General features: G+C 41.4%; 1 protein-coding gene across 2 annotated transcripts in view; it reads right to left on the bottom strand.

Annotated features, from left to right (window-relative positions):
* The window catches only part of DCDC2 (doublecortin domain containing 2), a 166,384-nt gene extending 142,403 nt beyond the window's left edge, over positions 1-23,981 (bottom strand). The window contains exons 1-3 of one of the 2 annotated variants that reach the window (XM_037037198.1): positions 23,822-23,981; positions 23,065-23,428; positions 19,203-19,257 (exon numbers count right to left, since the gene is read on the bottom strand). In XM_037037198.1, the coding sequence (XP_036893093.1) occupies positions 19,203-19,257; positions 23,065-23,357 (348 nt within the window). In that variant the 5' untranslated portion in view covers positions 23,358-23,428; positions 23,822-23,981. Of the gene's footprint in view, positions 1-19,202; positions 19,258-23,064; positions 23,429-23,764 lie in introns of both variants that reach the window. The other variant, XM_037037199.1, reaches the window with a different exon arrangement.
* Positions 23,982-24,273: the final 292 nt, after the last annotated feature.

Here is a 24,273-nt window from a genome sequence, read left to right as displayed (position 1 = left end):
GCACTCAGAAGAATAACTCTTTGGTAGGCTCATTGCTGCAATTAGGTTTCTAGGTTACCAACTACCAAACAACCCTGGGCTGAAAGTAACTTCCAGACATGCTGTTCCAAAGACTCTAAAACCATCTGTAGGTATCAAGAGATAAACTGCAATCTTCACACCCATGGGGAGCAGAATAATAAACCAAAGGAATGGGTCACCCTGTACAAAAGCAATGGTTGGGCAACCTTGCACTAAAAAGTCATTCTGTCTGGCTTAAAAGGGGAGGAATCTGGCCTCCTTAAACTGTCTGAAAACTTGGCCTTTTAAAATGGACCACCAGGAAGAACAATTAAGAATTTTTATTATGTAAATGTGCTGTGCTAATGCTGAAGGAAGACTATCTTCTTGATTCAATGCTAGACCATCTCTTTCCAGAATACTGTGGGCAGATAGGATCCCACAACTCAAGAGGGATGGAGAGCATTTGGAAGGAAAGACCGTGGAGAGCCAGAGCCACAGAAGGGCAGGGAAGCAGGGTCCATAAGGAACAGTGTTTTAAATGGACGCTACTCAGTCTGAATAAGGGAAGGCCTGGCTGGGGTTTAATATACATTTTTCTACCCTGTGATGAACTCTTTAGTAGTACAGAGTTTATGATCTCAAAAGGCTTAAATTGCAGTTTTAGAAACTAGGTATTTTCACCATTACAGTGAATTACAATCAAAAGCACTGGACCATTTTCCCTACTCTGCAAATACAATATGTGAGGAGAAAAGGAATACTGAAATAAACGGCAAAAATCAGATGCCCACTCCTCGCCCTTTCCAGTTGATAATGATACGTTGGTATCTACCAGCTTGCCTCTTGTGCTCCCAGCGCCTCAAGATGTCTCCTTTTTCACTCAAACAGCAGCTGGAATGTCACCCGGTCTATAAAATCCTCCCCATCTCACTGACCACCGGAAGAGAATGTTCTCTGGTGAGCTGTACTTCCCCCTTCTCCCCCTTCACTCACAGCCTTATAGCATGCATCGAGCCACTACCTGTACCCCATGTTAAGAAATCAATCTAAGCCATAGTCCAGTGTTTCTAACTTGCCTCGTGCTGTGTCGGCGCTTCCGGCGGCGTTAGGTTACAAGCGCCTAAATGACTGCCGCTCTCCTCTCCACGAGCAACCAGCGCGCTGGCATGAGGACGCTGAAACATCAGGAGAAAGGAGCGGACTTGCCCGCAGTCAGTGCCAATGACTTGATATTAACAGCTTTATTTTATAACTCCATGCGGTCTTTATTAATTTATTTCAGTGGCAATTGACAGACACCTGCTTCTGAAGAAGAAAAGTTACTTCAGATCGGTCAGGGAAAAAATCCTTAAGTGGTTTGAGTAACAAATGAAACTGACATATTCTTTTTTGCAGCTGCAGTTCTAATGAATATATAAAAGCCTTTCACTTTTATTAACTTCCAAATCATACACATCATCTGCCACACTTGAAGGAAACAGACATTACTTTTGCTGAATTACTAATGCTTTCTCTCTCTACAAGTCTTTCAGTTAGATAGGAAAACTTTTTATCATATTCTTCTCTGTGACAAGTCATTTCAGCATATCACTCTCCAAGAACTGGCAGCAGGAAATTCTATTCTGTTTAATTAAAATGGATTATATACTATATGTAAAATGGTAGTATTTTAAATCCCACCCTTACTGGGCAGCAATCACTAAACGTGGTGCAGAGACCATGATGTCCGGGGGACGTTCAGATCCGTGTGCTATGCACAGGGTTACCCAGGCGCCCACGGCTCGGGAAGCAGCCTTCCCACTTGTTGACTGTGGCTAACTGTGATTTGTTTTAGCTTACCTATTACTGTGACTCCCTGGTATTTCATTCATTTTTTCCTAGCCTAAGCATTAATTCATGTCAACTTAGAAAACCACTTGCTAAAATGATGTGGAATATTTTTTGCCAAAATTAACATGGTAATAAAATGTTAAGAAATACAAGTCAACTGAGCTGTGGGTAGGGGTCGACAATGCATACACTTGATGCAAAAATACAGAAATAGAAAATAAGATGTTAAACACACTGGAAAGAGAAGACATGAGAAGCTGGCTACTGAAGTTTCTTTTTTTTTTTTTTTTTTTACACAATCCTGTTTCATAGGCAAAGTAAAGGCTAGAAGGGGAACATGCAAGGAAGTCAAACATTACTAAACAAAGTGAGAGGATAAAGAAATGAAGAGAAAATGGGAGAATCTAAGAGGGGTGGAATGGAGATCTCCAAAATGTTGAATATAAGACATGAACAAAAAGAAAAACTATTTGGAAAAACTGTAAATGTGAACTAATTTAGAAAATAAGCACAGAAATTATTAAATAATTATATTTAGAATTAATATAATACTACTTATATCCAAATATGTATATTTAGATATCAAAATAGATATATAGTTAGAAATACCTAGTTTTTCTATAATATATTTTGTCATAATTATATAAAATCACTTTTTAGATTGTCTGCATATGAATATTCAAATTTATCAGATTAAACTATGCTCGTTAATAATATGTTCCTACACAATTCCAGTGACAATTCATATTTCTAAAGATCCAGTTCAACAGTTCCTTCACGTCCTTCCCCTGTACTGGCGATACTCTGTGGAAGAAATGCCCCGGAACAGAGTGGTGCTCCCTCAGCAACCAGAAAACCAAGAAGAGAAATTGTTTGCAGAGTGCAGTAAACCATGTATATAGTGTAGTTAATTCTGGAAGCAATTAAGTGAACAATCGGTTCTTTATTTCAAGAAACAAAGGAGGAGAGCCTGTGTGACGATTCAGGAAGCAAACATTAAACACACTGACACCTGAAGGTATGCAATAATCGTATCTATAAGTGGTAAGCAAAAGAAATTCCTGATGTGGCAGACCATGTGTTCCAAAAGTGACCACAGCAATATTTCTGGCCTACTTTCTTTTCTAGAGCCTTCCCACTCCCCATCTAGAGGCGAAGTTTATTTCCCTTCCCTGAAAACCTGGACAGGACTTTGGAATGCCTGGAGGAACAGACTGTCACAGCAGTGACACCCCCTGACTTCTAAGTGGCATGTTCTCCCTCCCCCTCTAATCACTTGCCCCTGAACCCCACTACCATTCTGTGAAGAGACCCAATCCAGCCCACATGGAGAGACCACATGGAAAGCACCGGTGCAGAAAGAAGGCCTGGCTGACAGCCAACATTAGCTACCACTCAGGTGGGGGAACAAGCCTTAAATGATTCCAGATTCCAGCCTTCAAGTCCTCAGCCAGAACTTCATGCCTTGCAGACTTCATGCCCCAGACCAACACCACCTCCTCCCTGAGTTCCGCACACACAGGATCTGTGATCAAGATAACTCATTGTCTTACGGTACTAAGTTTTGGGGTAACTTATTATACATCCTTAGTAACTAGAAAACCTTGTTTTTAAAAAAATCTAAACATATTTTAATATGAAAGAAACAATGGTATTTAAGGTGAAAACTGAGTACAGTCATTTTCCTGTACCAGGAAAACAATGTGACTATTTTTTTAATGCTGTATGACAAACTCTGTGTTTGATCCTGGAGTGGTGGGGTGGTACAAAGATGAGTATAAACAGGTGTGATACCTGACCTCTCGAAGTTCACAATCCATAAAGAGAAATGGACTTCATCAACTATTCAACTCCACAAAGGTACATTCAACAGCAACAAGTGCTACAAAGCAGAAAGGCCTAATGCCTACCAATAGTAGGGAATTTGATCTAGTTCAAAAGATTACAGAGGGCTTCCTTGAGATGACACTTGAGCTTGGGTGAGTATGGGCTAAAGTAAGGAAGGGAGGAATAGGGGGAATATTCCAAACTCAGAGGACAGACATGCACAAAGGCCCTGAGACAAGAGGTAGGCCAGGGTACACCACGGACTGAGGGGAGGCTGACACTCATGCAACGTCACTTTCACTGCATTCTAGTCTCCCAGGCAGCCCCAATGGCAACCCAGCTCATGGCGGGTAGGGGAATCGACTCTACCTCTTGACAGGAAATGTCATGGTCAGAGAAAATGAAGCAAAAGGAAGGATTAGGAGAATGGACCTGGAAGAATATGAAGGCATACGAACACATGGGGCATTGCCTTTCAGGTTTTAACTGACCACCACTGGGAAGTAAAGAATACATCTTACATTGCCACCTAATTTGCACACGCATGCACACACACACTAAATCAAAATCAGTTTCACAAAACAGCACTCACCCTCACTACCTATAGCGCAATCTGATTTCATCTATCTTGTACATATATATGTATATATATTATAACACATGTATAAGTTGATTTTCAGTGTTTTCAAGGGTCAGGGCCTGAAGTTGGAGAAACATTGAAACATTGATGTAAGGCCTTTTAGGTTAAGGCATATGTCTCTATGAAAGTCACTGAAGAATTTTAGTTTTGGGGTACAAGGAGTAGACCAGGTAGAAGGACTACTGGGATAAGTCAGGCAAGACATGACAGCAGCAAGGGAAGTGTAGTAAACAGTTGTTGTATTTTGCCTTTCTAGCATCTGAACGCACTTTCTACTTGAATAGAATTCCCACCACAAGAAACTTGGGGGGAAGCAGACCCCACCAGCAAACACGGAATGTAAACAGGCCGATGTCCACTTCACTAGCCCTATTGCAGTGAAGCCTCCAGAATGTGACTTTGCTTGGCCCCACCCACAGTCCCACCCAGCGCTTTACACCACTCAGTACTAGCGATACAACAAAGCAGAGAAGGTGGAAGGGTGCCCTCGAGCAGCAAAGCCAACTCCCCTGGGTAGTGCGTGCAGCATGCACTATGAGAAGCTTGGGGCAGTGGTCTGGGAAGCCAGATGTCTCCACTGCTTGATGGTGGCGGCAGTACTGTCCTTAAGGATGCAATGTGGCCTGGGTTCTGACTGCCTTGACCCCCGTGTAACTGTCATTCTGAGCTGAGTTCTCCAGCTCTAGCAGAGGCTTTAAAGGATATCCAACATATTTTCAAAAATCCCTTTCTGCTAAAATACATGTTTTCTTTTGGTTTCAGAAAGTAAACTGTCTAATCACATGTATATATTTTTACTCTCTCTATATCCCAGTCTCTGTAAAATTATGTAAACCCTCGAGATTTAAAGAGCAACTCCAAGATTTAGTCACAAATGGAAGTTTATTTTGTGCTATTTTGTTTACTATATTTCCTCTTGTATATTTACATAATAATAACTCAACCGTCTATCAAATATGTAGTCTGTGGTCACTCCAGGCAGGAGTGATAAGCATCACCTCACATCTTCCGAGGGTTTAGTAGCTGAACAAGCACTTACATGGACATTTTCTCCTTTTGACCCAAGCCTGTGAAAACATTCAACATGATGTTTTATTCCACTTACAAGCTACTCAAGTCACACGGCTCTTATCAGCATCAGCAGTAGCATGGTATAGTTTCCATTTACCGAGTTCTAACTACACACCAGGCATAATGCTAGGGGCTTTGTACGTGTCTCTGTATTTCTAACCTTCACAACAACTATTTAAAGACAGTATTACTATTCCCATATTTGACATTTTTAAAAAGTGAGGCTTGTAGAGATCAAAGTGAAAAAATGCAGTTTGTTTGCAACACATGATGCCTTCCATATTCCATTCCTGCAGCCCTGCAAGTTGCTTTGTTTGCCTGGTAACTTGACATATGTTACTCAAAACATCTGCTCAGAACAATTAAAGAAGCCAAATGATCCTTTAACAGTAAACATGATGAATACTTTTTAAAAAGTCATTTACGGTTTTTACCTCAATATCTTTCTCCCTAATCTCTTCACACTCTATAGTAAATTTCCATGTAAAAATATTCTGGGCTTCCTATGGGAGCCCTTTTATAAGCAGATGTGCCAAAGCCATTTCAAGCGCTGTGTTGGAAACATTCAGCATAAATAACCTGTCCTACAGGGAATAGTAGCAAAGGAAAAAAATGAGAATAATATAACTAAAAACTCTAGGCAACATTTTGTGATTAATGATGGCTTGTTAAAGAAAGGAATTTAACTTTTTTAAATTCTGACCCTTTTCTGGGTTTACTTCCTAATTTTTAGTCTTCTCATATATATATTCTTCCTATCATCATTAAATCCAAGTATAATAAATAAATCCTTTCACCTTCAAATGTTCTTTTAAGAAAAAGAAGCCACTGAATGATCAACTTTATTTAATTCTGTTAACTTGGTAGAAAATGCTTTCTGCTACACTAGCACACGCCCTTGGCTGTGGGCACTGTGGGACCATGTCTTGGTCGCCAATGCTCTTCTTCATAAATGAGAATAAAAAGCATCCCTACTTCATAAGGTTGCTGTGAGGATTAAATTAGACAATCTGTGTAGAGTGTCTAGAACCCTACCAAGCACAGAGTAAAGAAACACACAGACTCGCAGTAAGTTCAGGTTTTGTATATCTTCCAACATTCAGGGTAGCTCGATGTACAGTTAACACCTCAAATATTTCTCATTGTCATTGTTATCAAAAAACAACTTTCCTGCCCTGAATGGTGTGGCTCAGTGGATTGAGCATCAGTGCGCAAACGAAAGGGTTGCTGGTTTGATTTCCAGTCAGGGCACAGGCCTGAGTTGCAGGCCAGGTCCCTGCTATGGGGCATGCAAGAGGCAACCACACATTGATGTTTCTCTCCCTCTCTTTCTCCTTCCCTTCCCCTCTCTCTAAAAATAAATAAAATCTCAAAAAAATAAAAATTAAAAAAAACAAACAACTTTCACCCCTGTGTCATCTATCCAGTGGCCCAGGCCAGATATCCAAGAATCACCCAACTATCCACTCTTCATCTCTCCCCCATTCAGCCAAGTCCCATCTCTCAAAACTGACCCTTCTGCCATCTCTATAGCCCCTCCCACCATGAATGCCACGTTAACTTTCAGTAAGAGGTCTCTGGCCTCCAACCTTGCTATGGCAGCAAAAGTGATCATGTCAATCCAGTGCTGAAACTTTTTCAATAATTTCCCATTGGTTTTAAGAGAAAGCCAAAACTCTTTTTAAAAACCCTTTATGGCTTAGTCCGTTTATACTTCCCAAGTCTCATCTCTCGAATATTTTCACCCCCCTCTTCCATCCCAGCACCTACTTATGCTTCAGCCAAACAGAACCTGTGTACATCTTTTGAATGTGCCATATGCTTAATTCACAGAGCTCATCTGCAGACATTCATAGATGCTGTGCCCCTTGCCCGGAACACTCTTCCTGCCCTGCTGGCCCAGCTGACACCTACTCATCTCCTCTAAGTTTTAATGTGTCTTCTGCACTAGACCACAAGCTTCATGAAGGCTGTGACTTTGTCTGGCTTCCCTGCCACTGTAAAACTAATTATGATGACTGGAACATCAATAGGCACTAAAAATTTTCAGTGAAAGAAGTTGTAATATTATTTTTACTACCAAAAAGAAAAAAATTGTGATTGGTGTCATTCCCTTAAGCTCCAAACCCACACACACACAAGAAGACCTAAAATAATAGAGTCATAGAGCAATTCACTTCCAGACTGCCCTTCCCAAGTTACTGCAAGCAAAGTCATCTTCTGTAATCTTTTAGCACCACTGGAAGGCTGCCATTATGATTTTATAATTCAAGCTGATCTGTGGCATCCAGGACACACAGCTAAACGAACATTGTTACAGATTAAAATGTAGAAGTCTAACCAAGACTGTCTTTCTATGAATGAATACATTGTTAATAAGCATTGGACAGGTTCTCTTGACATCAAATTTGATGCATAGGACTCCACTAACTTGGTATCATAATATAGAGTGCAAAGGGAATTCAACTCCTAAACTGATGGAGAAATATAATTTGAGGATGGATAAATATAAGCATGTGGATTAGGGAAGTGGGAGAGGGCAAGAGTCTTTGAATAAATAAAAGTCCTTTAAGTAAAAATGCTGAAAATTCCCAGCAACAAATCACACTACCTATACTTCACTATTATACATACCCATGTATGTGTTCAGACTGACTCATAGATGAGAAGAGCCAAAGTTCATCAATATTATTGATAAAATGATTAAAACAAGAATCACACAAGGGAAGAGCAATCTGATTAGGGGAAGTACTCACTAGGAGAAAAGTAATATAATCCAATTTCCATATACCACTTAGCTAAATTAAGTATCAGCCAGTTGAGCATTCATGAGAAACTAGCTATACATTTGCAAAAGCCATAGTAAAATAATCTCTTTGCAACAGTAAAAAAATATATATAAGTTAAAAATTGGTATTTACAATTCTTTTTTCATCCAGCTTTTGAAAACCAGCTGTGGTAAATCTCATACTAGCTAATGCAAAACTTAGAGTACCACCAAGTGAGTTATCTGTTCACTTTTGGGAAAACAAGCTGTGAAAATAGAGTTTTATCCATCAGCATGTAATTTACATAATGAACTCGGGTAATATTAGATGACTTGTTTATAACAATTTCTATACAATTTATATTAAGTCATATAAAATGAAATAGCAAAAATGCCACGGAGGTCCATAAATCTTTGAAGTTCAAAAACAATTACTGCTGGAAGGTGAGAAAACACACACACACACAAACAACACAGACTGTCTTTAGAAATTTCCTAGAGAGAAATGTTCCAGGTTAAACATTAGACATTGCAAATATACCAAGTCCATTTAGTTCTTTCTTTCCCACAATCCCTCACCACTGAGTTTGCCCCCAGCTAACTGGTGGGCTGAAATCAACCTTATTTCAACAAACCAAACATCCAAACTATGTAATCAAGAATGACATCTGAGCTTGATCTGGCTGGCTGCTTAAAAAGGAGTCTTTCACATGGGAATGACAAATGGAAAGTTTCATTGTTGACCAAGCTAAACACTAAGTCATACCACCTTCATTTTTCATGCTGAAATCAACCAAAGGCAAATAAATAGCCCTACCTTTCAAAAATGCCTCCATCCACCCATTTTGAAGTACACTGAAATATGTATTATTTTGTACATACAGATGAGATTATCCAATATATTTTTCCAGTATGGTGACAGATGAAAGCTAAATAACACACACACTCCTGCCCATGCCATAACCAACACCACACTTGAGAGGACAGCTGGATGTTGGAAGACAGTCTGGGGCCAAGGACCAAGTTCCCCGGGTCTAATCCCAAGTCCTTGGCTTCATTAGCACAGTGTTCACACAATGCCACTCCACCAGGAAAAAAAAAAAACAAGGACTTAGCACTGCTCTGTGCTACCCTGGATCTTTGAAACAAAGTCAGACATTAAAGAGTAATCACAAAACACAAACACACACACAGAATTTGTTCTAAACTGGAGAAAAATAAAATTTAAATTGTCTAAACTGGCAGGTTTTCATATTCTAATGAAAATCAATATATTATCACAGATGAATTTATGTGCTTCTTTCTTATTATTGATTCCTCTGAGTTTGATTTCTCTTATTCCTTTAACACATTTTTTCTCAAATTTTCTTTCCTGGGCGTATAATGTGTGTGTGGGGTGGGGGGGAGGGGCAGGAAATGGAAACACCCCTTTGGATGGAGCTATATCTGTGGAGGATGTTATCTGCCTTCAGCTCTAAACACAAAAACCACACTCCAGAACACGAATTTTCTCCAAATCCTTTACTTTCATTGTGTTATTTCAAATTTTGTTACTGTTGTCGTTTAATATTCTGACTAGGACCGCCAGCAAATCACAGCACTACATGCTTACTACTGGCACCAAAGACCTCTCTGAAACTTGAGCAATCGCAGCGGAAGGGACCGGCATGGACTGCTGCCCGTCACTGCCCCAGTTTTCTCCCACGCGCCACTTCCTCCGTGGAAGAGGGTGACGGCCTGTCCAGTGGTCTTTCTGGGCTTCCCAGGAAGGTTCTGAGAGCCATCTACCACACAAAACCTTAGACTAGCAGGCATTTTGTAAGTTAAGTTGATCTCAATTCATCTTCAGTATACAATTGACTTATGTAAGTCAGAAGAATGTATTTATATTTTAAGATAGAAGACATGACACTTTTTCACTGAGTGTTTAGTAGTCTTCAAGGTTTAAAGAAAAATGTTTTCTTTTATCCTGATCTAAATTCTTCAATCTTCATACCACAGCTTAATTCCGCCCCCCCCCCATTTTGGTACCTCGCAGTGTTGGAGAAAAGCTAGTCACCATATTCTTGTAAACATGGAAGCCAATTATTAATTAGGTCCAAATAAATCATTTTTCCCTTGAGTTAACAATCTCTGGTATTGCCTTCCAATCATTTTATTTTCCTGTAACTTTTCTTTTAAAAATTCTTTTCAGTCCTCTACACTGTCACCTTGTGGTGATATCTGATTGGCAGGTGCTCAGTGTCTTCTTACATCTTCATGGCTAGAGTCTAGCCCACCGCCTGGCATCCAGTAGGCTCTTAATAAATATTCTTGATGGAATGTGAAATTATATATGAGCAATGCTTAATAAATGGTTGAGCTTAATTTGTCTTCCTTGACTATACTTTACTATTTATTCAGTCACGTTTTCCTATTATTCCTACCATATGGAAATAATGGTACTTCCATGAGGAAGAGTCCCTTGACTTCATCAGAAAACTCAGAAAGTTCCTTGTAACAATTATCCTAAAATGCAAACTGAAGTACTGCTTTTCTAGTAAGTAGGTGCACAAGTGTCCATCAATCAAAAGTGTGATAAACCTTGGCAAAACTTCAGACCTCACTACAAATTCCCAAAATTTATCTTCTATGATCCTGAATCTCGTGCAGAGCAGGAACAAGAAGTTCTGTGTTCAGTAGGGGCTGCTGCTGGGGTTGCCAGATGGACCTTCTCTTAGTGGGGACTTAACTGCAATTTCTCTCTGAGTATATTGTGATACCTCCATTAAGTGGCATTTTTAAGCATACACATTTATAGCTAGCAATTTTACTGTTTTATTGGACACTGTTTCTATTTTTCTTAAAACATTGATAATTATTTGCTAAATATTTATTAAATTTATATCTTTATTTAAAACAGCTAATTACCATAACTAAAAAATTAGAATGCTCTAATTTGCATATGTCTTCCAATTTCACAGACATTCGATTTCCTAAAATCACGTCTCAGTGCCAAACAGAATGCAAGATATTTGAAACAACTGCCATGATACATGTTAATAGACAAACTAAAATCAAACTTAAAGCTTTTTATCAGTGCTACTTAGGGTTGATTAATGGATATTTTTCATTATGCCGATATTTTCCAGGTAGATGTAAACACCTCTTTCTCACTCTTGTTCAAACATCACACACGCTAGCATACACATACACACAATTCAATACTGATAAAAATATAAAACAAAAAAGTGTGAAAGTGAGTTGAAATATAGCCAGCTGTCTTTCACAGAAAACTGTCTTCATAGAGCCTTAGCAAGGTCACGCTCACCTTGGAATTGCCAGGGACATTGATGTGAACTGGCTCCTTAAAAGAATGCATCTTACTTAGCAATTACATTAGATAGGTTGGGAAAGGTATAGAATAAGTAGGGAGATGCTTTGATTATTGTTGAAGCAACTCACAAAAGTGGATTTTATTTTCTTTCATTTTTCAAGAAATTAGCAAACCTGACTAACATAATCTGGAAATCATTTCCCAAGTTAAAAAAAATTCAGGAGTTTCACTATTTAGTAGTTCTCCTTTTGAACCCAGAATTCCCAGGCTAAAGATCAGTGAGTTAGACCACAGAGCCCCATGCCTTTCTGTAATAAGGTTAATAGTTAACACTCAATTTAACGTCTAGAATCCCATTCCCAATCAAAAGCCTTTAAGTAGCATATCTCATAGTATGTTTCATTAGAGATTATGCCTAGTGATTAAACTGAAACGTGAAGTTTTAATAATGATATTCAAAACCTTACAGACATTCACTGGAGTAACCAACCTGAAGTACAACCCACACTCCCACAAACTTGTCAGACAAGGCAAACTTTTGAGGTTTCAAAAACTCTCTTCCTCTCTCTCACTCTCTTCTGCTGAAAATACAGATTAGGAAGACTTAAGTTAACAAAATAAAGCCCTGAGTTGTTCTGTATTAGAAATCAAGAGGTACTTGGGGGTTAGGGCTGGGGGGACAGAGAAAAGCCAGAGAGGAGGAGAAAAAGAGATAGGTAGTCAAGAAACAGGCCGAAAGCTGAAGACTGAATTGACATATAAGACAAAGTTATTTTTAAAAATATGACTGTCTGAAACTAAGTTTTGAGTTGTGATACTTCTATACAACCTACAAAACCTATTCCATTTTGACAAACCATTGGTAAATTCCACCACACACAAACTTGTGTAAACAGGGTACTCATGTGGACATCAATGGAAAGATTTCACCTCTGAGTTGATGGAGTCTTAACAGACAGAACCTGTAGGGGAACAAGACCACCCATAAACTCAACTAACACTTTGGAAACAGAAGATCAGAAGAGGTGAGCATGAGATAATAATCCCTATGAGAATTTACAGAAATTGTGTAGAAAATGTTGGCTATTCCAAAGGTTAAGTAATGGAGGTTTAAGCTAATTTTATCCTGATTGTGAGGAGATGGATATCCCCAGCTGTTACTTCAGGTTACAGTTAGTTTAGATGTTTATAACTCCACAAAAGTGGAAATTGCTTTTCCAGAAATGACATGCTTATTGCTCCTCAAAAATTAGTTTGATGATTCCCTGACCATTATTAATAATAAAGTTCAAAAACTGTTTATCTAGCCCTCAAAATATAGCCCCTGAATCAAAGAAGTCTACTTTATACCAAGTTCTGCAACCAAGATCAATACTGGTAGAATTAAAATCAAAGCACAGCGGGCTAGGAAGACAAAAGTGTATAAGCTCCATGAGGTCGGGGCCACGTTGCTGGGTTCTCAGGTGATAAGCACTACACCCGGAACATAGCAGGCACACAATAAATCCCTGCTGAGTGAACAGCAGCCATTTAATATAGCTCCAAATTACACTAACATGATAATAAATGTATCATACAAAGGTTTAACTACAACTAATTTTATCCCTGAAACAAAATCTAAACAGGTAGTGGCCATGACAACTTTTGAGTTACTTGAGACATCCCAGCCTTATGTTAAATTCAGAGTAATCAGGCATATACAAGGCAAACCGATGTCTTTCTTAGCTGCTTGACAAGAACATTCAAAACTAGAGAGTTAGAAGGATTCCAGCCCATTCATGCTAGGACTGCGCAGAACTAGAAGGCCTCCTAGAGACTTACAGCCTAACAGGCCGTTCTGATGCATAAGTTAACATCTGATCACCTAAAAACTACCAGGAAGGGGCCCTGGCTGGTGTAGCTCAGTGTATTGAGCGCGGGCCTGCGAACCAGAGGATCGCGGTTCGATTCCCAGTCAGGGCACATGCTTGTGTTGCAGACTGGTTCCCTGCAGGCCAACTCCCAGCAGGGGATGCACGAAAGGCAACCATACATTGATGTTTCTCTCCCTCTCCTTCCCCTCTAAAGATAAATAAATAAAATGTTTAAAAAAAATAAATAAATAAATAAATAAATAAAAAAAATAAAAAAAAAAAAATAAAAACTACCAGGAAGGGGAACAAACCTGCAGTCCAACCAAGTCAGATCTGCTGACTTGGTACAGCAAGGGATGGCACTGGGAGCAACCACAGAGGGATACTGGGAAGAGGGAGGAGGGGGTCACCTTCAGTAAGGTTTGGGTTCTCCCTTAAGAGGGTAAGGGAAGCAGAGATCATTCCTGGACTGATTACAGGTTTTGAGGTGAGATTAGGAGAAGTGGGGGTTAATTAGGGGTTGTTGTGAAATGAGGGAGGTTAAGCAATTAAAGATCCCCGGAAAATCCTGTTACAGCAGGTCTGGGAGTGACAGCAGTGAGGAAGCCGTCATCACTTCAACAGGGGCCCCGTGGCCTTTCTCAGCTGCTGCAGGACTGTGGGAGGAGCACTGTCCTCTGCTAACTGGGCAGCTGCCTTGCTCTGCATCTATTGTCCAGGCCTCATGAATAGCAAGGCAGCCTTTGTCTCTTTCCTTCCAAGCCATTTTTCACTTTTTGTCAGAGATAGGCTTTGACTTGTGCACACACGTAAGTATTAAATAATGCCCCTTAATCAAGATATAGAAAGGGAATACTCAGAACTTTGAAAGAAACAGGCCAAAGTTAAAAGATTCTCTTATATTTAAAACCATTTTAAAACTTGCAGACACACATCCCTAATTCCATCCACACCTTCTCAATCTTCGAGCCCAGCACATGTGCCCTGTAATAGTGGTGATATATCATAGTTGTAATAGATAATCATAGTTGGTCTGTTTCCCTGTCTCCTCCCTAGGCACTAAAAGAACAAAAACAGTGGAGGATTTATTTCATGCCCGCTGCCTAGCACAGCTCCTGGCACGTTCTAAATGCTCTGAAGCTCTGTCTGTCGATTGCCTCCATATAAAATGTGTACCAAAGCTTCTCACACAATAAAACAGATTTTGCACTCAATAACTACTTACAAATATCATAATTAGAAGGATTCACTACACGACAAGACATGGGGCCAGTGATGACTGGCAGGATCTACAACTCTAGGTCAAAAAAGAAGGAAGCTTATCCCTGGCTGGATGGTTCAGTCGATTGGAACGTCATCCCAGGCACCAAAAAAGGTGTGTGGGTCCAATCCCCGCTCAGGGCGCATACCTAGGTTGGGGGTTTGATCCCCGGATGGGGCATGTATGGAAAGTAACTGACTGATATTTCTTTCTCACATCAGTCGCCACATCAGTTCTTTCTCACACATGACTGCTTCTGTCAGAGAGGAAAGGGGGAAGCTGGGGGTGACTTGGAACATGGAAGCAGAGAATAAGATCTGAAACTGGGATGAGAAAAGGGCGAGGAGGCAAAGAGAAGACTGGGAAGACATATAGAAGGGATGAGCTACCAAGGTCAGATGAGAAAACCACTTTTAAAACGACCAGTGATGCAGAGGAAGCAGTAAGATGAAAATGCAGCTATACGAAGTGACTGGGGAGCAGAGGTGAGAGTACAGAGGTCTCTAGGAAATTCCTGTATTTGAATATTAGCAGAAGCAACTCCTCCCCTTCCCTTTCCTCCTGCTGCCAGGAGTGCTAACCAAACAAGGCCACGTGCTTCTTCTGGGTTAGCTGAAGAAGCCATTACAGAGTACTGCCTTTCTCTGTCCTAAAGATCCACTCACAAGGAGGAAGTGGAAGAGGACTGGGCTGCCAAGGTCATGTCTCTTCAAAGATGAGCTTCATGGAACAGAAAAGCATTGACAGGAACCACAAAGGACCTTCTCATGTCCAGATGTCGTGCACATTCGAGTTATCACGACCTGCAGTCAGCAAGTGGATACCATCATGTCTAAACTATTAACTTTCTAAACAGCTACCAGAATGCAGTATGCACTTGGGTGAGGGTGCTCTGGAGGGAGGGAGGGAAGGGATGCTGTTAACTCCCATCCACGCTGGCTGGGTTACCTGTCAGGTCTGAAAGCCTAGCCACAGTGGATGGGACCCAATGCCACATGTTCTATGTAACCCCAATCAACTGTCAAGGCCTTTCTACAGTAACCTGTCCCAGGAATAATTAAAATTAACATGCTCTAAGCAGTTAGGGTCACTGAACCATGTCCACCAGTATGGTGGCTTTTATTACACATCCCTGGCACAGAAAATTCAAACAGTATTAAACTACCTCAACTTAGAGAAAAATGCCTCCAATTTTGATAATTAATCTTAGTCATGTTTTGTACTGAAACATCTTTGAATAAACACTATTTATGCTACTGTTGCACTGAAGCAACTTGAAACCCTTCAAAAGTAATTCTGTGAATCCTTCTCTGTGATTGAAAGTAAAATATGTCACCTTACTCCAAAGAATAGTGGCCATCCATAGCATTTAACAAAGGGTGTAATCTTTTCTCAGTAGACACAAATGTTTAAAGAAGAGTACCATCTTAAACTTTTAAAAAACAGCATCTGTAATTTTTGTGGAAGTCCAGTGTTGAACAACTATGTTCTCAATGTACCACATTTTGCCATGCATAATGTGCACTTTTTTTGCCCAATTTCTTGAGGAAAAAAATAAGGGTGCACATTATACATGGGTAGTACTAATTTCCACGTACGACTCACATTATATATGGGAATTAGGACTAAAATGTGGGTGTTATTACACACGGCAAAATACAATAAATATGCCTTTAACTTAAAAACTTACTGAATTCTAAAATTTGGATTGTAAGTAAGTTGTGGGGAAAAAAGTGTTTCTCCACAGTGAGAATTACACACATAATAGTTGGGTTCTCAGAACAACCCACAAAAGCCTTTTTAACGTGTGCTCTCCCTAAAGCAGCAGTAATAATACTGCAGAACCAACCGTTAAAGTGATATCTCTATGAAGAAGTGCATTCAGAGCTCCCTTTGGGATGCCAGGAACCCTAAACTCTCACTTTCAGGCAGTGAAAGTCGAGGTTCTCATTGTTCAAGCTGCCTTTGAGTATGTCCATGGTGTGGACTTTGGGGAGGAGTGTCTATATGCTGAACATCAAGTCCAAGAAGGCAAAGCGAGGGAAGGACCACACTGCTTGTGTAGACAGGGAGGAAAGTTTGGGCAGACAGCAGGGGGAGAGAGGGTTCTGGGGAGCAAGCGCGGGTCAGGGACTTGGGGAGGCGGGGGAAGGTGCTGAAGAGCACGGACCACCAGTTCTTCAGCACCTCTTCCTATCTCCTGTGCATCCCCAAATTTCTTCTACTTTTGTCTTTTACCCTCCTTTGGAAGACTGTAAGGGGAAGGCTGCAGCGGTGTCTGTGCAGTAACAGGAAAGGAGAAGGGGAGGCAATTACCAGGAAGACATAAAGTGGAAGAGATACAATCTTCTAGGTGGAGATAAGGGGTGGGTTTTTTACCATAACATGTATGTTCATAAATCAGAAGCTTGTCTGTGTGGCTCATGCATAGGCCCAAAGTAACGAGAAAACAATATTTACTACCCCAAAGTGGAAGAACACTTAGAAAATTAAATTAACTTGAGATCTTGTGAATCCTTCCATTGTTAAACACAACGTTTTTAAAAAAAAAGTGTATTTGAAAAATTCACTGCACTCCTGTTGCACTTTGCCAGGTACAGTCTCTTTATCAAAGATACTGGAATCCAGAATCAATATCTGCTCAGATTTTTGGAGAAGTCACACATCTCAAATCCTATTGCAGAAATTCGGGTACAGTCACCAGTTTCATGCGAGGTAGCCTACGTCAAACTACACAGTCTTCAAATGAGATTATACCCAGAATGAATTCACTAATCTGTCCTTTTCTTGACTACTTGCTACAGATATTAACAAGTGTTCATTCTTTAGCTGTAACATAAGCAAAACATAAAAAACATATACCTTTGTCCACTTTAAGCTCAAAAGCTCATCACTTTCACTACTAAGCCGTTTGAAGTAGATTGAAAACCTAACTTACAAACAAGAATATGAATTATTTTAAACAATATCTGGAATTAGCACCTCTTTCCACAAATTATTTGAATAATGAAATTAGCCTCACATTCTTCAAACATTGCACAATTAGAATTTTTGCTTACATAGTTGTTTCCCCTGCCCCCAGAGAGTCCCATGTGGTCCCGTTGGGTATAAACACAGTGCTAGAGAAAATGGTGGGAGCTGAGAAGTCCCTCTGGCGTTCTCCACTACAAATGGGAAAATACTCCTTCTTCTATCAGCCACTTCTTCCCTGGCAGAGTGCACCATTTGGAAGCACTTGCTTGTGTGGGACCAAAACAGGAAGAGGGGAAGTCTGGGCTGGTGAACAGAGCCCCAGGCTGGGTTTAACTATTATTTTCCCTATCTCTCTGGGACATTTAAGGCTGTTGCTTTAACTGTGTTTTAGCCTATTTTTCATCAACAGACTACAGAATACACCTAAAGAATATCTGAAAATTCCACTAGGGACTCAGAAACTATACAGAAAGTGATGTTCTGAATACTCCCGTTATCTATTTCACAAAACTCATTTCCAATCTTCATGCAAGTTTTGGTGATTGTGCTGAAGTGAACTCTTATGCAAGTTAAAATGGAGGGGTTTTCCTGACACCATGGGAAGTCCAGCAGTCCTCTGAGAGCCTCCAGACAGTCGGGGTGATCCCAGAATGTGCTCTGGGGTCGCGCCCCCAACCTCATTCAAAGTTGCCTAAGCAGCAGAGATGGCGTTTGGTGGTGAGCCATATAGGCCTGACTCAGGCCAAAGGAGAGAAAAGTTGCCTTAAAAGTTGCCTGGCACTCGCTTTCCCACCCTTTTGATTGGAGTCCCACTACTGCATGGAGTGGGGGAAGGTCTGGGTCTAGACTTGACAGAGGGAGTCTTTCAGGGTCAATTCAGAGGCTCCCAAAGGGACCAGGACGTTAGGGAGAGAGGCCCAGGGTCAGGAATGTAGGTGGAACTGGGAACTGATTCTTTACTTTTGGGTCCTCTGCCGACAGCAGGGATCTCTGGGGTCAGAGGTCCTGTCTGCCACCTTTGCTGGTGTGCAGCGGTGCCCAGCCTCAGGGGGACCAGATCACGTGTGATCTTAATCCTGCGTCTGCACCACACACTCAAAGGGTTATTTTTTTTTCCAAAGAAAGATGAGATTGGCTCGGTTCTTCATGAGCATATTTCATATTGTTCTCTTTCTCTTTTTCCTTGTTCATTTATCTGTGGGGAGGAAATCTGTGCTGTATTGGGGCTGTGAACATCTGCACTCAGTTTACAGAAATAAAATTTTTTTGTTTTTCAAAAAAAAAGAAGCAACTGAGGACAGGGGTGTAATTTCAGTAAAGTTTGGTATAAAGAGAACAATGAGAACTTCAGAATCGCTTCCCACTTGGCAGGAAAATTTCCTATGGATTTCAACTAGAGAACACATAGCTAGAAAATGGAAAATTAAGAACATGCCGCATCTAATCCTACATGTTTAGGATACCTACTCGGTCTCTTCATTTATGATAATACTTCAAAGAAAAAGATATCACTGCTTTAAAACATATATTGTCCCACTTATAAACATTAGTCAACTCATTTGTTATGACTAGAATGCTGTCTAAAGTTCTAAACACAGCAAAAAAAACACACAAAAATGACAGTGTTATTTACTTGACCTTCAAAATATTACTTGTTTTACCTCTGTATTAACAACTTCCATAGGTCTTTTCTTGAGTTCTCCTATGTCCAAGTAACTGCGGAGGAAAAAAAACAACAATAAGGGTTTCTTTTATGGCATTTGAGTCAGTTGTATAAGTTTGTTTCTAAAAATTATTAAATAGCAAAGCACGCCATAGGAAATACTTAAGCCTAAAGCAAAAGCCAGTTGCTACTGATTAAAAGCAATTACAGTAGAAAAAGCTTTCAGCATCACCAACCAGAGCTGACACATGTCCACTCTAAACTTCAAGGTAACTGAAGTCTTAGAACTACACACTTCTACTGGGAAACATTTCCCCCAAAATGGGCTACTCTATATATATACATGGTATATTTAACTCTTTTATCAACTTAGATATAAAGAACACTTTGGATGTAAAGCTGCTTAACAGATTCATTAGTCACAGACTTTAGGTTTTAAAAATGTACAGACAGCGTGCATTCCAATAACAACTGTAAAAGGCTGGAATATCTTTTTCTCTATAAGAGGACTTTAATGATACAGAAACACTCAGCCATGTGGGGTGGTTTAGTAATTGGTTCAAATGACAGACAGATGAACAGACTAGTTAATCTTTGGAGACCCCTATTATTCTATTGCAGTTTGTTACAAATATTAGCTAGTGATCATTCTTTAGCTATAGCATACACACAACTTGACAATTTTATATCTATGTCAACTTCAAGCTATAAGCCCATCACTGTGGCCTGGATTCACTGTGCTTTATACATAGAAGATGCTTAAGAAATGCTTTAATATAAAAATAAGTACAAACCTAGCATTTAATTTATAACCTTAGATAGAAAGATAAATAGGTGGATTCTCCACATCAACTACAATAATTGCTGAGCTGCCAAAAGAAGGTTATATTAGATTAATTTTGGCTACGTTTCATTATTGTCATTTGCTTTTTTGGACAGAATGCTTTAGTGAATTCATACCTCTGGAAATTACTATATATTTCCCTCACATAACAGTATTTATACAAGGCAGTACAAATTCTTCTCTGTTTAGCAATAAATGGCTCCTTTGCAAATCTACAGAGACTAGTTGCTGATATTTAAAGAAAAAGTTCTGTCATGGGCAGGAAAGTGATTGCACATCCACAAGATTAACCTAGTAAAGTCCACTTCCAAAAATGCACAGGAAAAATAACAAATCTTGAGACTTCTTTGCTATTAAACAAAGGTTAAGTAGCTACCTGAAGTTTCATATGATTACAAAAGTATTAGAAAAAATCTAAGTAACAGAAATTCAAGAAACAAGTTGATCATTTTCATTTGAAAAATATTTTTCCACTGTTGCTCTCTTCCCCAACATCATCCAGGCCCTAGATGACATGAATCACCCTTGATATCTTTCGACTTTCTTTTTTTCTGCCAGGTGATTCATTTGTTACATAAACTTACAACTGCTAAGCTTCAAATTTATTCAGCACTTAAATCTTCTTGGCCTCTATCAGTATAACCATAGATACTACTACTTGAACACAAATAAACTATTCATCTGTCAACATGGAAAACTAACCATGGAAAACTAACACTGTTATAGCAAGCTCAGTGTGTGTGTGTGTGTGTGTGTGTGTGAATTAAAAGCCAAAATAACCATGTAAGTCTCTATAAAAAAAAGTGATTTTGAAGCATACCTTCTATTTATTTTGGAACTGTACCCATTTTTAATCTTTTAACCCAATAGTGCCAAATAAACAAGAGAACATGAATTACTAAAGTGAGTCTACAATTTTGAGCAATTACTAGATTCTGAAGCAGATTTCCATTCCCATGACGTTGTTTTATATGAAAGTTATTTAATGAAAATACACAAAGTATATGATAAAAGGAACTGGACATAGCAATGCTTTATATTCATGTAACAATTTGATGTTCGCAAAATGTGTTCCCATCCATAGCCAATTACTTTTATCACAACCCTGTGAAGTAGAAGCAACTATGTTCCTTTTCTGTGTTAGGATACTGCCCATCTGAGTCAAGAGGCTTGCCCTAGGAGCTAATAAACAGCTCGGTCTCAAGTCTCCTGATTTTCAGTCATAAGTTATAAGTTTCTTTGAAGCACACTTTCATTTAGCACTTTTCTACAAGGTTAGACCAATAATACTAAAGGAGCTTTCAGGGAAGGGAAAACTAAATCCAAATGCATCCCTCACCTTCCATAAAAAGAATGTCTGGCATAACAAAAGTAGAATAACTAGAACTCAATTTAAACAAACTTAGGAAAGGAAGAATGACATTAGACAACTTTAATGATACCTAAATATTTCTATGCATTTAAAATCAGGATTCACAAGCACAGATTTTATGGTCAAGATTTCTTTTTGCTACCTTGAAGTCCAGGCTGAATTTTAATTAAAATGTTATATTAAAAACTATGGAATATAGTGTTTCCATGTGATCCAGCCATTCCACTCTTAGGTATATACCCAAGATAAATGAAAACTTGTACCTGATTGTTCAAAGCAACGTTATTCAAAAGGGCCAACACTGAAATGATCCAAATATCCACCAACTGATTCATGGATAAATAAAATGTGGTGTATCTATACCACGGAAGACCATTTAATAATTTAAAAAATGAAGTACTGATACATACAACATTGATGAGCTCTGAAAACATTATGTGAGGTGAAAGAATCCGGAAACACAGAAGGCCACGAACTGTATGGTTCCATTGATATGAAACATTCAGAACAGACAGATTCACAGACACGAGTACATTATTGATACCAGAGGATGGGGAGAAGGGGAAACAAGGAGGCACAGGGTTTCTTTCTGCAGTGATGGAAATGCTATAACATTAGTTTGTGGTGGCGGATGCACAACTCTGTGAATGTACTAAGACCCACTGAAATGGACAAGGTTTGTGTTACATAAACTGCATCTCCATAAAGTTGTTAAAAAGAAAATAACCTACAGAACACTAAATTCTCCCATACAATAGTCACCCATATCAGAAATAATCTCTCTCAACTCTGAACTGCCACATAACTTTGTTTTTCTAGTTGTACCTATTCCGTTGTACTCTACATTAAAACTACTGGTGCGCATGTAGTCTCTCTTGTTAGATTGCAAACTCTGCAAGAACGACAAGGACTCATGTCTTGTTCGTCTTAGTTCCCTTCACACACCTAGTTCCCTTCAAACACAATCTGACGATTCACTGAGCAAGCTCCTTGCCAGCAACGGCGGATGAGAAGCAATAATGACCCCTGTCCTTGAGGGTCCAGCCATCAATTACTTAGGGAAAAACATGTGGACAAATACAGCGAGCCACTCAGCTCTTACAAGCTTTATGCGATAGCACAAACACGCAGGTGGTAGGGGGGCGGCCACAGTGGGACGTCGTCAGTTCTACCTGGAATGAAAGGTTGAAAGCATTTAAACGGGAGCGGGGGATGCAGCGAGCAATGTTCTCCTCTGATAATTATACAGCATTCAACACTTAAAAATTACTTTAACGAAAAAGGTTCCAAGCAAAATCGGGGGGTAGAAAAAGGAAAGAGAGAAAAAAAAACCAAAATGCTAAGTATCCGTTTGGCCACTTTTTTGGTACAGATTCCTGTTCCTTACACACGCGCTTTACGATTGCTCCTCTTGCCACCCAAGTGAAATTGCTTCTCCATCACGCTTTCGGCCTCTAACACCAACTGCAGCGGGAGCTAAAAGAGGCGCCGCCGACCCGCGCGGCCACAGTCCCCAAACCCACTGAGGTTTGGCCCAAGTGCGGGGCGGGGCGGGGCGGGGGGGGGGAGTGGCATTCCTCTCCGGGTGCCAACCGCACACCTTGCGCGCCCGGAAATGGTGGGCGGTGGGACTCACGGACTCACTTGAGTTTCTTGAAGGCCTCCGGGCCCCCAGCCACGTAGTTGCCCCCGCTCTGGATCTGGTCCAGTTTACGGATGCGATGCCCGGTGCGCGGGGTGTAGAGATTCCTGACGGCCCCGAAGGGCGCCTGGACGCCGCCCGTCACCTCTTTCAGAAAGATGTCGAAGCTGGACACTTTCTTCTCGTGAATGACGACGCGGCGCCCCGCGAAGAAAGGGTCCCCGTTGCGGTACACCAGCACGCTCTTCACCACCGGCTGGGCGCGGTGGCTGGCCCGGGCGCGGGTGCCGTTCATCCTCCCGCCGCCGCCGGCTGCGCTCAGGGTCCCGCTGCCCCGCGGCCTCGCCGCACACGCCGGGTCGCGGGCTGCAAGGACGGGAGGCAGTGAGACCAGGGTCAGAGCGAGCAACGGCCGAGCGGCCAGCGTGCGCCCCGCGGACAGCCCACGGGCGGCAGCGCGCGGGGCGCGCCGTCCGGATCCGCACCGGCCCCGCAGCCAATCAGCGGCCGCCGCGCGCGCCGCACCTGCTCGCGCGCGCCCGCCGCGCCCAGGTGTGACCGCCCGGGACAGCAGCCGCGTGGGCGCGGGAAAGAGAAGTTAGGACTCGCACCGTATGAAGAAGATGAAACCCAGTTTCTCACGTCATGTTTGCGCTATTCCTGCAAAAAGCTTAATTTTCTATTCTCTCCTTACTCCCTCACCTCCCAACCTCCTGCGGGCTCTCCAGTTAAGGCCATAAGATGATGGCTGGAACTGACCAGACGATTCTCTGCGGCACAGTGAACGCGGAAGCTGAGCCGACGGAGGAGACCCGAGCGGGACGGACGGCCGCCCCTCCCGAGGGCCAGCGCCCCGCACCGGGTAGTCCGCCCTCACCTCCCGCAGAGGGCGGGCCGCGCGCGCAGGACAGCAGGGGCAGGGCTGCGGGGGCCCCTACCGACGCCGCGGGGCCCGTGGGGGAGGGGCGCGAGCGGAGCCGGCCGGGGTGTCGCACCCCGCGGTGACCTCCGAGGCGCCGGGCGTCGCTCGCGCTGCTCGTGCGGCTGCCGTCGCCTCCTCCGAGAGCCCGCTCACCCCGCTGGGACCCAAGTTGTTAGCTCCCGCCGTTCCCATAGCAACTGCAACCGCGCGGGGGAGCTGGGTTCCTGGAATGGCCCCGGAGCTTCCTTGGAGCCATGAGATTTGCCACGGCCCAGGCCAAAGGCCCGAA

The sequence above is a fragment of the Sturnira hondurensis genome, unplaced genomic scaffold (assembly GCF_014824575.4).
Source record: "Sturnira hondurensis isolate 20B ecotype Veracruz unplaced genomic scaffold, ASM1482457v3 Scaffold0022910, whole genome shotgun sequence".
In the NCBI taxonomy this organism is placed as follows: Eukaryota; Metazoa; Chordata; class Mammalia; order Chiroptera; family Phyllostomidae; genus Sturnira; species Sturnira hondurensis.
This window is presented reverse-complemented; position numbering and strand designations above follow the sequence as displayed.